Source organism: Amphiprion ocellaris, chromosome 1 (genome assembly GCF_022539595.1).
Source record: "Amphiprion ocellaris isolate individual 3 ecotype Okinawa chromosome 1, ASM2253959v1, whole genome shotgun sequence".
Taxonomy (NCBI): domain Eukaryota; kingdom Metazoa; phylum Chordata; class Actinopteri; family Pomacentridae; genus Amphiprion; species Amphiprion ocellaris.
Window position 1 is genome coordinate 13,922,153 of NC_072766.1, and position 14,282 is coordinate 13,936,434.

Here is a 14,282-nt window from a genome sequence, read left to right on the forward strand (position 1 = left end):
TCAATTTTGTGTCCACTGTGGACACTGTGTTCTCTAAACATCAAGGCAAAGAACCACACAGAGAAGGCATAACAAGATAATTGTTCTCAGCAACTGTTGTTCAGCTTTTTGTGAAAGCAATAATGTCTGCCCTTACAAAGATTATACATTTATTTGAATTTAAGCATTAATTACAGCAATATTTCTGCTTTGTGTAATACAACAACTGCTTGGATCTAAAACTAAAGAATTTGGATAATTTAGTGTCTAAATTATTAAAATCATTTGTGCAAATAGTGAAAACCTCAGAGTCTTGAAGATTTTGCACAAGACTGCAGTATGTGGTTAAAACAGTGAAGCAAAAGTAACTATCATAGTATCCTTGCATTCGTAGAAATTAAATTGTTCCTTCAGAGTCTGACACAGAAATGAAAATAACACAAATCAGTGAAATATAAAAACCATTTATTCCTGTTGTGAGCCACAACAGCCTCACATTTCATGTCTCATTTGTCTTCACATCTCAATAAAATCAATAGACATATAAAGAAATATTCATCAATCAAAAACAGTACATTGTCAGGCAGACACAAAGTCACTATATACACCGATACACAACCAGCATGCCGATAGTTTATTAATCTTTTTCATCATCTAGATGTCATGCTGGTTGGGGCCCTTTAAGTGTTACCGGAAATCCTGAGTAAAAATTTAAAAAGAATCCACACTGCTTATAATGCAAGGCATCAGTTCAAGTTATGCTTTGTATGAAAGCTATTTACTCAGCAGAGTATTTTAGACACCATTAACATTTAGATAAAAGTGTATGCCAACACCTTTGAGGAGTGCTACTCAACACATGAAATGGCAATGCGACATGAAAAGTCATCAAGATTTCTTGGCTCAACAAATGTAACCAACAATTGATTGCAAAAAAGATTTCCAGAAAAACGCGCTTTCTTGTCATGTTAATAAATTATAAACAAAAGAGTTTTAAGTTATTGAAAGAGAGAAAGCCACACAAATGCATTACGGCACACCAGTCCTCACCCATTTCTGTTATTCACACTAAGTATAGCAAAAGCACAATGATCAATGACCTGCCCAGAAGATATTTTAAAAGACAGTGAGGTATCATGAGTGAGTGAAGTTTAAAATCCATTTTAGAGCAAAAGCTGCAGCAGTGCATGATGCCATTTTTTAAAAGCTTGTATTTGATTCATGTTGAGCTCAGTTGTTCCCAGCGTTAAAGTAACTACCAAGCTTTGATAGTTTTGATATCTACAGTATATAAATTTTGACTCTTATCATTATGAGACACTGAGAAAAGAGAAAACAGCCACAAGTGCATGTGATCCAACATGTAACAGCTCTCATTTGTGAAAAGACCAAAATTAAAAATAATTGTCTTTAATAATCAATAAATGACAACCAGTTTAGGGAGATTGAGCTTTGCAGGAAGACTGAAATAGGATTAAAATGTGCTACAATGCCTCCATTGCACACTGGTGTAAAGAAACAGTCTGAAAGTAATATGAAAGTTTAAATGTCTGGCAAAGAATAGAAAAGAAAAAACAGGATTCCCCACTAATGAAAAGCACATACTACACACTTAGTCACCAACACATTGGATTTATGGCTACCACTGGAAACACGCTTACTAAATGTATTTTTCAAACTGAAACTGAGCAAGGTTGGAAAAGCATAAGCCTCTGAATAAGACTGAACTTGTGTCGATGCTTCTGACACAGGCACTGCATTGTGGCTAATACACAAATATTCTTGAAATCTTTTTTTTTTTTCAGTTTCAGCTTGCTACCTGTGCAGACCTTGACCTTGAGTGATCATGTGCAGCATCTTTGCTGGTCTTTGCACTCTAAGGTTGCATCCGAGTGTGGAAGGAAAGGCTGTACAAGGCACCTCCAGCAAAAAGATAGAAACTGCAATATCATGTAAAAACTATGATAAAAAAACAAATTGCACGTTACATTGTCTCGGCCATGAAAGACCTGTGCAACACATCGCCATCCTTCGTCTTGAGGCTGTCAGTGAGATGCACCACTATCAGAGCCCAAACAGGCTGCAGTCTGGACCAGATGGTGCGGCACTTTAGAAAAAAATGACTGCAATGGAATATTTACCTTAAGGGCACACGTCCCCTTACAGGTAAAGAGCTGATTTGTTCTGTCGACTCTGCGGATGTTTTTCATCTCCTTTGTTCTCGTTCCAGTTCTTTAACCCTTCTGGAAGCGAGGTGTCCTCTTCAAACTGACCCAAGCCTTCAGTTAACTCTTCATATGAAGACTTTTCTTGAAAGGGACGTGGTCCTAGCAGCTCCACCATGTCAGCCCTGTCCAGAATCTCTTTTTCTAGAAGACGTTTTGCCACCTGGAACGCATGACCAACAATGTTAAACAAGCATTATAATCAGTAAATTATAGCAGTCAAATATTATTATGCATTTGGTATTTTTGATTGAAGTCTTCTGGATTTTCTTCCATTACTCAAAATACAAAGCAGGATATGTAGCTGAAACATTCTCTACAAAGTGAAAATAGTTCACACCTTCTCCACCATTTCTTTCTTGTCAATAACGAGCTGAAGTGTTCGTTTGAAGGCAGAATCTATGAGCAAGCGGACCTCCTGGTCTATAAGCTGGGCAGTAGATTCACTGTAGGGCTTTCCAGTTACCATGCTGCCCTGCTGAGGGAGGTCAAAAGAAACCTGACCCACGGCCTCATTCATTCCAAACTGTACAACCTGAAACATGAAGAGAAATGACTGCTATGAGAGGGAAGTAACATTTACAGTCAGTAATAGTCTTTATCCTCCATTTGTAAAATTATTCTCTTCTCTTTTCACTTCACACCTAACAACAGTGATGTGTCTTATTTTCTGAGCAAAATCTGGTTTGGCTACAGCAAAGTTCTTAGTATAAACCTGTTCTGAAGTGTGGTGATCACCTGGGCATAAGCAGACTGAGTGACTTTCCTGAGGTCATCGTGAGCTCCAGTGGTGATTCGACGAAAGAAAACCTGCTCGGCCACTCGACCCCCCAACATCATGCACATCCTGTCAAACAGCTGGTCCTGGGTGAACAGGTATTGTTCCTTGGGTAGATACTGTGCATAACCCAAACCTTTCCCTCTAGGAACAATGGACACCTAACAGAGTACATTATAACCACAATAATTATTAGGGAACCTACTAAATTGACGGTAGAAAGCAAAGAAAAAGAAAGATTTGTTCTTTTGCAGAATGAGCACAGATAGTGATACCTTAAGTAGTGGGTCTGCATGTTCAAGGAACCAGCCAGTGACAGCATGCCCAGCCTCATGATACGCCACAGTAGTCTTCTCTGGAAGCTGCAGCACCTGAGTCTTTTTCTCCAAACCTGATTGTAAGACGGACGTCTCATCAAAAAGGCACTGTGTGTGTTCTGTACAGTAGATGGAGCTCAGAGAACAGTATCTTTGAAATGCTGAACGAGAGACTTCATCGCTGAGTTAGTCATGAAATCCCACTGTAAGCAGTACAGCCTCCCAGTATAGTCTCACTGAGAATGGAATAATTACAATAACATGCCAACAGAAAAGCTGAAATTACAACAATAATGTCAGATTGATTAATCAATTAATAACTGAGATCAAAGCTACATATTAAAGGAGCGTATATTAAAATTGAGCATTGCTTTTATAATTACCTAGCCTGATTACTGAACTGACTGAACACAACTGATGTCAGATTACTTAGAAGTGCAGGAATGTGCTTGTTAAACTTACCTCCAATAACCCTTTCTACTGCTTGCTCAAAGTGCTTCGTATTGATATGGTGGTTGAGGTGCCGTGCAGCTATCAGGGCTGCTTCATTACACACACTCGCAATATCAGCTCCTGAGACACACAAAGGGAGATTACAGGTAAGTTAGACTCTGATGTTAACAGGAATAGCATCAGCAAAAATTGCAGAAATCAAACTATATATATTTTTTTTTAGACTCAGTAGTGCACATTCTGTATGTGAATCTAAACACACATCTGCTGGTCTTACCAGTAAAACCTGGAGTTAGTGCAGCTAACTTCCTGGCCAAAGCCTCGGCATCGATACTGGAGTCCAACTTCAGAGGTCTCAAATGCACTTTAAAGATGGATGCCCTGCCTTTCAAATCTGGTGGACCTAAAGAAAAGAAGAAACCAGCATGTCATCATTTTTATATCAAATGCTTCTGGGACATCAAGCATTGCAGCCAAGGTTTTTAAAATATCCTTTCATTATCTCTGACCTACATTACAATGTTACAGACCTTACAGAAGATCATTAAGCTCATCATTCTGCTTTTTTCTTCTACATGCATTTTCTTTAAGGGATATATGCCGCATTGCTTACTTTCAATAAGCTACTAAAAATCGTTTACAGCCAGTTCACATCGAGATAAACAAAGGTTGTCTGTACACTTTGGATTACTTCAAGTCAAACCACAGAGATGTGAAGCAAAGGTTAAACTTGTTAAACGAGAAGCACAACCCATTATTCATGAAAACGAAATCTACTTGTTTTCGTTTTTTCATTATCAAAACACTATGATGTAATGCGTTACGTAACTAATTACTGATCAAATTAGTTGCCGCTGTTTCAAGCAGCTTCATCTGACTGTCAGTTGTTTACCTGGAACTGCAGGCAGACTAAAGAACAGAGAACCAGAGAAACTAAATGTGTCCCATCCCTCACGTTGGCCTCCAGTTATCTAATCCTTCTTTTATAGAAAACCAGCTCGGTCATTTTGACCCTGTTTTCTTTGTCAGAGAGAAAACCGCCCAGTGCACCCACCCTGCAGTGCTGACGACAAGCAAATTAGATCTTTGCAGGCAAAAACAGGTCTGCCATTTTAATCAAAGATAAAAGCACACAGTGTGCAACATATGCTGTTGATGACATAACAGGTGAACAGGCTGGAAAAAACAGACAAAAATTTAATAGACTCGTTTTTACAAAAACCACGCAGTTAGTGCAAGATATGAGTCTAAACAAGGTTAAGCTCAGCACTTCCACTAAAGCTGGCAAATAAAGTAACACAGTTAAGTCTTGGTCTGCATGCATATTAGAGCTAGTGAATTGCATTTGTCGCATAGTGTCTGGTGTCTAGTCGTAAACAACGGAGGTAAAAAATTAATGCATCAACAAAACACAAAAACACTCAAGGGAAGTCCCAAGGAGCAAAAGGAATAGAATGCTGAAAACAAACTCAATAACCTTGAACATCATAACTGATGACATATGCATAACAGTTAGAAACTGATGCTAAAAAACTAGAAGGGACACGTACAATACAATAAAGGTAGACAACAAATGAATGCTTATAGTTTACCCATGTATATATGTCGATCAAAGCGTCCAGGCCTCATCAGAGCTGGATCCAGGATATCAGCTCGATTTGTGCCAGCTAAAACGATGATGTTAGTGCTACTGCTGAATCCTGTAAACACATACAAAGAACTTGTGAAATGTTGCACCACGAACAGGAAAATGTCTGAGCACTGTCAAAGATGACCTAACTCCCCACCGTCCATTTCCACAAGCAGCTGGTTGAGAGTGTTTTCCTGCTCGCTCTGACCGCCAACGTTCCCTTTGCCCCTCTTCCTCCCGATTGCATCAATCTCATCAATAAAAAGGATGCAAGGGGCAACTTTCCGAGCTGTGGCAAACATATCCCTTATCTAATATAGGACAGAAAACAGGATTCACATGAATAACCTGAACACAATTACAAATCAGAATTTATTAATTCCCTATGGAACTAAAAGTAGACTGACTTCTATTTTTGTATGCAACAGTCAAGGATCCAAAGAATAATTGTATTTATAGCTTAGTACTGACCCTCGCTGGGCCAACGCCAACAAACATCTCCTGGAACTCAGAGCCATTGACTGTGACGAAGGGGACGTTGGCTTCTCCTGCAGTGGCCTTTGCTAACAAGGTTTTCCCAGTACCAGGTGGACCCGATAACACTGCACCCTGAAAAAAATATGTTCCTTAAAGAAGGTAGCATTTGTGATGTTCGCTTTCTATCTCCAGGAGGTCTTCACTGCAGTGTGTGAGATGAGATTATTATCGTATAGGACCACTAAATGACCATTAAATATCTGTGAGGGGCTATGAATAGGGTTGTTCAATAGCAATGATTCATCCATTAATAAAATATGACACACCTTTGGGATCTTGGCTCCCAGGCTGTGATACTGAAGTGGATTCTTCAGGAAGTTGACAAACTCTAAGATCTCCACTTTGGCCTCCTCGCAGCCTGCAACATCTTTGAAACGCACGCTGATGTTGTCTTTAACTATCTTGGCTTTGGATTTACTCATGCTAAAGGGATTTCCATTTCCCCTACTGCCGCGGCCTCCTGCCATTGGTCCCTGCCGTGAGGCGAAAATTAAAAAGCCAACCAGTAGTAGCGTTGGGAGAACAGTGTAAATAAGTGTCCTGTGGATATTACAGAGAAATGACATTAGAACAGGATCCACATTGGCATAAAGGTCAAGCTGCTTTGGTATCGTTAGTTATATATTCTCACCCATCGCTTTCGCTGCTGTAGAGAACAGGGATTTTGTGTGTGGAATCCCAACCAATTTCCTGCTGAGCAATGTCCAGGTTATGTTCAAATGAGTCCACACTGCCAATGTTGAACCACAAATAGTTCTGAAACATAAGGAAAACAGAAAACATATAACATATTGTATATGCTTATGTACTCTATTCAGCTATTTGAGTGACTCCCCAACTGCATTGCAGCTGTCTGGGGTGCACAGCAAGGAACCAGATGGCAAGTGAAACTACAGTGCCTTTTAGAGAACTTAACTGTTTGGAAGCTTTCTCCCGTTATTGCTTTTCAACATTGAAGCATGGTCAAGATAATTTGGCTTTTTGAAACAAAAATCAACAAATAAATATTATTTCATGTCAAAGTGGAAATGATTTCTACAAAGTATTGTCAATTAATTAAAAATGAACCTGTAAAATAAGTGGCTACATAAGTATTTACTCCTTTCAAGTGACTCAAAGAATTCAACAAGTGCAGCCATTTGGTCAAGTCACACAGTTAGTGAAATGGAATTCATCTGAGTGCAGTGAATGTGCCTCGTTCAGTCACTTTGATCTGAAGAAACCAAAATTAAGATTTTTGACCATCAGCCTAAACGCTACATTAGGTAGACACCAAAAACTATACATCATCACAAACACACTGCGAAGCATGGTGGTGGCATCATCATGATTTGGGGATGCTTATCAGTAGAGAGCAAAACGAATGCAGCAACAATGACCCGATGATTATATAGCTAATATTATACAGAAATAGTTTAGAGACGACAAGATGATTGCTCAGGAGTGGCTGAGTCAGAGCCCAGACCTCAATCCAACTGACAATTAGTGGATGGACTGGGAAATTTACTTATGATAACTGTGTAACCTGACAGTTTTAAATAGAAGAATCAAGGTAAAATTGCAGTTTCCAGATGTGAAAGGCTAATTGGATCTATACACACAGGCTGAAAGCTGGAATTACAGCCACTTATTTTATTGGTAATATTTTTAATTAATTAACTTTGTCATAAAAATTAATTTCTGTAATTTCCTGTCAAAAAAGCCATATTAAATTGATCATGATTCAATGCTGAAAAGCAATAAAAGGTGAAAACTTTCGTGGGGGGTGAATACTTTTCATAGGAACTGTAACTCTATTCATGGATGCACTGTATGCAACAAATTACTGGAAAAGATTGATGAAGTGTTATTAGCTGCTCATGTGCTTTTCTTGCTGTAACTCAAATGTCTGCAGTACAAAATGTCCATATCCTGATTTATTTGAAACTATAAACAAACAAAAGTGCTCAGGCACTAGAAAGACTATTAAGATTCAGCTTCGCAAGATTTACTCTGAAAGAAAAACAACATTTAAGGTGAGAAGTGGAGAAAAGAAAAGCAAGGAAACTCATCAGATGAGTCCAAAATCTAAGGAAGGAAATGACTGCTGAGACTCGTGTCTTTAAGAGCTACAGCTTTTGGTATTTCAGAAATGTCTATTCTTTTATTAGAGTAACAAAAACAATTAAAGCACATGTAAAAAGAAACATGCAATTTTTAAATAGAAAGTAAAAACTGGATTTTTATGTGACTAACCGCTTCTGATGTGTTTACTCCGTGGGCAGGAAATACTTTGACATACTGCTTGTTGACAACCTCCAGGTGACTCACCTGTGTAAAGAACACAAGAGCTAATTGGTTCAAGGGCTGCAAACACAAACACAGATGCACATATTACTAAGATACCACAACTACAATAATGTCCACCTCTTACCAAGCCTCTGCTCAAGTAGTGATGCACAAAGTCCTTCCAGGAGATCTGGACCCCCTTTTCTCTGAAGTTAAAGTACAGAACAGCTGAAGCCATGCCAGCTGCTCCGACTCCAAGATTCCAAACTGCGTTTTTATCGAGGGGAAAATCCTCCTGTTAGAAAAAGACATTTTTGTAAGAGAGAGAGCAACTGATTACAGGATTTATTTCTACTGAAAAACAAGGCACACAGCAGTGAGATGATTCCATCAACCTGTGTTCTAAATATTAATTTGGGTATCTGAAAATCTGACATTATATTATAACATAAATTTTTCATAAACATTTTTGATGAGAACCCATTAAATTTTACTACTAACAAAAGATATGTTAGATATGATGAAAATATGTAATAAAAGAGACATTCCACAATGGAAAGAGATGTAATCATATGGCCTAGACCATTTTGTAAAAGTAATATCATAGCCGTTAGAATTTTTTTGATCTGAATATTCATTCAAAAAAGGACGCTCACAAAAGGATATATAATAGAGAATGCAAATTTAACTTGCACTACTGAGTAAATCAGTGTTCTCTTTTATGTTTATAGACCCCAGACACCACTATTTTAGTAAGATTCACTTTAAAATGAGTTGTATTAACAACCTGAACCTGGGCCACGATTCACACCTGAAAGCGTGTCCACCAGTGTGATTCCTCCTTTTTCCCTCCTCTTCCTCGGTCCTCCCCATCATCACTTGTGTTCCGCTCTTCCCTTCCAAGAGACTCTTGCTCTTTGGCATTCTCATCTAAATAGCAAAATGAAACAATCATCCACTGGAGCAGAGCTGAGAACACACGGATTTGCACACACTGCTCTTAATTTTGACATATTTTTCTTACCTTCCAGTGATTTGTTGACGCCGGTGCCTTCTTCACTCTTTGGAAAAAACTTTTCAAAACCTAAATCATTTAAACACAGAGAACAGAAGAATTATGCGCCTTACATTGACCTGAAAGATTAAGGTCACTGTGTGCACTCATTTAACTTTGTCCTACAGTGTAACAGCATTAGAGGTACACTACCTTTTGGTGGTTTGTTTGAGCTGAGTAACCGGGTCAGTGGAAAACTGTGTTGACGTGGTCCTCCACATCTCCTTTGGATGAGTGCTGTCCTCTGGAATAAAGACAATGAACATATTAGAGGTGAAGGCAGGGCCATAAAAAGACCAATGAAGTATGTTACATCTAATCCAAATAATAAAAATGTAAGTACATGCATTTGAGTTTTCATGCTGATATGAAAAATCTGCTCTGCTGCATGTTTTTCCAAACAGGGCTGTTTACTGGATTACTGAAATCTTATTAAAACCTGAGCACACTGTACTGTGTCTTAATTTTATAAAGTAATTGAAAAGCTGTAACAGAAACTCACTTATTCAAGACACTCAACAGTTGCTAGAAAGCTCACATGGCACTTACTTACATATCTTTCCTCAGTGTATATGAACAGATGATTCAATTATTCTTATTCTCCTGTTAAAAACTAATTTGGATTTGACCAAAATGACTCCTACCACACAACTGTTGAAATCAACATTTGATGGTGATTTGTGCACTAAAACATTTTCTGTTGCTGCTGTTTCCGGCTCTGCATCTCTTAATCGTTTTGCACATCTGCATTCACATCCACACCAGTGTAAATGAGATCATTCTAATTAGCTGAATATGCCTGTCGATGCATCAGTCTGGCTCTACTTACCAGTATATTTGGCTAAAGCACAAAAATAATGTACGAGTTAAATAAAGAAAAACTTAATCCGTGCAACATCTTTATTTTGATGTGTCTTTGTTGGTTATCTACTATCTACAATGGCGGGATTCCACGCATTTGACATCCTCCTACATACAAGTTGGACACTGTGTCAGCCTCTTTGTTCTTTCAGACGAGGTGGGTGAACTGATCAGGATCATGGTCATAACCTTAAGTCTTTCTTTATCAAGCATACCTCACTATGGGGATACAGTGTCTCTTATTAACTGCATGCGTCAGTGGAGGTAAAGAAACACTCAACCTTAGTGCCTTGCAATAGTGAGCTTTGAGGTCCAGCTTGAAGCTAAACATAGATCCTGGAGTGAAATGCATCTTGAAGAAGGATCAAAAAGCTGCTATGCCTCTAGTGGAGTGGGTGCATAGACTAGATGGGGTGAGTTCTATCTGTATTGGCCACAGCAACAGTCTCCAACAGCCAGAGGCAAAGTTTTGCTTAGATATAGGTGCACATCTTTGTGACTCAGTCCATGAAACAGACAACTGATCTAACTTCCCAAAGTTCCCATTGTTCCCCCTTTTCAAAAAAATAATCAGTCTCATGTGGCCCCACGGTGTGTTTTTCAATTTTTCAGCTTGAAATACTGCAAAAATGGTTCATTTCATCTGCATAACTGTATAACTAATGGTTTTCGGGCTGTTTCGCTCTGAAAAGCAATGAGCTGCTGCTGTTCCCATCCGTCTTCCTGAAGAACACGCCGTCTGTGTTTGAGTTCAACGACAACTGGTTAGTGAGATGTTACACAGAACATGGGTCGAATTCTTGTTCACTTCGTTAGCTGGGAGGCTATCTAGTTGGAGCTGTGCTTGAGGAATGGCAGAAATAAACCTGGTCATACCTTAACAGCTTATATTTTACATCTTCAAATTCATACCAACCATAAAAGGCAATAAAAACAGATGTTCATCATGTGGGACCTTGAAAGCCCTTTATCCTGCCTACATAAATACATAAAGCACTAACAGAGCATTAAATATGAAGCCGCTGATCCTAGTGTGAGGAGCTGCACAGCACTGGGTTAATGGGAACAAAGGCTGGGCTTGGATAAATTCCCAAACTGAGCACATTCCAGATGGACTGAGAGTGCATGGAGATCACTAACCTGCTTGACTGAGGCCAACGTGAGGCTGTTTTGAATGAATGCACCTTAAGATCTAAGGGTTCAAATAAACGCCACCATCAATAGTTACACAGCATAAACATCAGGGCTGCACAATTTGAGGTCTGATTGGAGCGACATTTGTATCTCAAGTGATAAAATGACTTACTATTTAACATAATACTGCCAATACTCTGTGTATTTTAATGACATAAGTATCCACTTGAAGGCTTACTAAGCAACAAACCTGATCTTATTAACTGAAGGCCTACCAGCATCTGACGATGTTCACTGCAGTCTGTTGTGACGAACAGCTAGCAAATGATTTCAAAATGTCCATACTAGATGCATTTATATAGTTATGTTACTCATTTTAATGTTTTAGTCCACTTTGAGTAACATCTATATAAAAAAGGAAGTAAATTGTAAATTCCTCGTCTCTTCTGCAGCAGCTAGTCTACTCTGACAGGCTGCAAACACATTTAAAAAAATTATGTTTTCTAAAACAGTTTACCAAAGGTTTTGAACAATTTATTGTTATTTTAGTTGAATTATGGATAGTAATTTGCAAAACCAGAGAAAAGGTTTTAATTTGCATGTTAACCATTAAAAAAACATTTTAAAAAGTGCATGGCCAAAACTGTAAATAATGTCCGCATCAGAAATCTGTATTTTTAGAGGTAGTAATTTGTTGCAATGTTTCACTGTAAAACTACACAATTTCACTGCATTTCAATCAAACAAAGAGATAATTATTTTCCAGACATATGCTGTAATTTGAATGAAAAAAAAATCTATACTAATGATGATATATAGTAAAATAAACAGTATTTTTTTCAGTTTCCCCTGTTTTGTTAAATTGCAGATAATTCATAAAATCAGCAAGGGTACTTTTCAACAGGTTTTTGTTACAGTATTCTTTGCTTTTTTTGATGGTATTTTTCCAACACTTTTGCTGCCAGGTTTTCAGAGTTTTGCTTTTTTTTTTAAATACTCTTTTTTTAATTTTATAATATTTTACTGTTTTTAATATGTTGTCTGGCACCATTGCTGCCAGATTTCCACAGTTAGTTTTTGACTGCTGCTGTTTGCATTTCTTTAAAATGTTAGATGTTAAATAGTAATGCATTGTTTTAACATGTATTTCTGGCAACTTTGCTGTTAGACCACATCTTTTTTCCAATTATTATTATTATTAATTTTTTTTACAGTGAAGGTAGTTCAAGTTATTTGTATTGTTTGTAGGTGATTCTCTAAGATCAGCATCTGTCCAATAAACGCCTAGAAATAAATTGGGTATATCCTAATTTTCATCTCCTTTTTCAGATCACATTGAGCTATCCTACACACGTTTCAGTGGTTTGTTACATCAAGTACAGTCTCCGTCCTATAGGTCAACAGGATCCCTCCCATAGAAACCAGCATCACAGATGGCAGCCAATTGTGCGTTGCGTAATGAAACTGGAGCTTCTGGGGGGCGTCTACGTGAAATACCGAGTAAATTTTATAGAGAACATGATGTGGAACACAGTGTTCACTTATAAAAACCTCCTTCCTGCAGAAGTCGCCTGTGCATAGTTTGCATGCCGAGTTTCTTTGACGCACTGGCTTTATCAGAAATGCCTAAAGCTACTGAAGCAAGACTAAAGAATAAGATGCGAACCAATGAACCCAGTGAACCCAACCGAGATAATCTCATTTTTAAAGGAAATTAATAAAAAAAATAACCACACTGTTAAGTGAGTGCAGTACTTTGATATGTACAATTCCACGCATGGATCTGCTGAAGCTGTTTTAAATAAGAAATGCAGCTGAATGAATGAAGCATGTGCTCCTGCTGTTGTCCACTACATAACACAGACACACCCCCTCCAGAAAGAACATTGTGAAACAGAGGAAACCGGCCCATAAACCGTATTATCAGACGGACATAGCGCACCGTGGGAGAGTAAACAGCCGAGGAATGATACATAAACACTGCTGCAGTTTATTTGTTCGGTGGTTTTTTGGCTGCGCTGAGGAAAACTGCGGTTCCCACGACACAACTTTAACACACTTCCACAGCTCAAATTCCTGCAAAACACCGTTAACCAACGCTGGAAATTAAAGTTTACACTCATTTATTTTGAGAAAAATCACCAAGAAGTTTGACATAATTACAAAAACAGCGTCACCGTACCGACTTTGGAGCCACGCAGCTGCGAAAAGTAGCAGAAATCGTGGATAAGTCTCGGCTCCACGTCCGGACCGTCCGGTTCCGAAAGGGTCCGACGCTCACAGAGAGGAGACCCATCCTATCCGCCGCTGGGAGGACGCTTCACCACCGGAGGATCCAGTCCGTCTGAACCATGAGCACACACAGAACCACAGAGCACCGAGCCTTACATCAGCGTAGTCTCGCGAGATTTGTGTTACAATTTTTTTTTCTGTGCTGCGTAACAGTCTGGCTGTGAGACCATAGACTGTATAATAAAGATTATTTATATAGGCTATATTATGCATCTATCTATCTATCTATCTATCTATCTATCTATCTATCTATCTATCTATCTATCTATCTATCTATCTATCTATCTATCTATCTATCTATCTATCTATCTATCTATCTATCTATCTATCTATCTATCTATCTATCTATCTATATAATACAGTCTATGTATGACACCACAAAATTGCAGGCATCCAAGATTGGTTTCTTTGACATTTTTGGGCTTAGGTGGGGATTTGCACATAAGAATTTCTATTTTCTGAGACATTTACGACTTTTGCTCCACAACATAAGGGAGCACTTACATGACTATATCTATAGGGTTTACTGGATTTCACAAACTGCATGATATATGAAAAAAATCTGCATTTTATATATAAAATCCTAATGTCAATCACATTTTTGCCGTTGGATGGCAAATTGTACATGCACATCTCCATTTATTTGAGACTTTTGACTTTTGTTCCACAACATAAAGAAGTATTTATATGATCTGTTACTGACTACTGGATTCTACACAATATATATGGGGGGAAAGATCTGTATTTTACAAAA

At 38.3% G+C, this 14,282-nt stretch overlaps 1 protein-coding gene across 1 annotated transcript; it reads right to left on the reverse strand.

Moving 5' to 3' along the window:
* Window positions 1–427: 427 nt before the first annotated feature.
* Window positions 428–13,623, reverse strand: LOC111577165 (AFG3-like protein 1). Its single transcript, XM_023283294.3, has 17 exons — window positions 13,419–13,623; window positions 9,395–9,485; window positions 9,212–9,271; window positions 8,999–9,117; window positions 8,333–8,482; window positions 8,155–8,229; window positions 6,551–6,675; window positions 6,186–6,459; window positions 5,854–5,991; window positions 5,540–5,693; window positions 5,345–5,452; window positions 4,030–4,155; window positions 3,762–3,872; window positions 3,258–3,373; window positions 2,943–3,143; window positions 2,545–2,739; window positions 428–2,367 (listed from the first exon to the last, which is right to left on the reverse strand). Exons 1-17 carry the CDS (start codon window positions 13,530–13,532, stop codon window positions 2,140–2,142), a joined length of 2,385 nt encoding a protein of 794 aa, XP_023139062.2. The 5' UTR covers window positions 13,533–13,623; the 3' UTR covers window positions 428–2,139.
* Window positions 13,624–14,282: the final 659 nt, after the last annotated feature.

Coding starts and splice junctions, on each gene's coding strand:
- LOC111577165 (XM_023283294.3), bottom strand. CDS start 13,532: ATGGGTCTCCTCTCTGTGAGCGTCGGACCCTTTCGGAACCGGACGGTC. Junction 8,483..8,998: donor ACTGGTGGACACGCTTTCAG/GTGTGAATCGTG, acceptor TTTTTCTAACAG/GAGGATTTTCCCCTCGATAA. Junction 2,740..2,942: donor CTCAGTCTGCTTATGCCCAG/GTGATCACCACA, acceptor TTCATGTTTCAG/GTTGTACAGTTTGGAATGAA.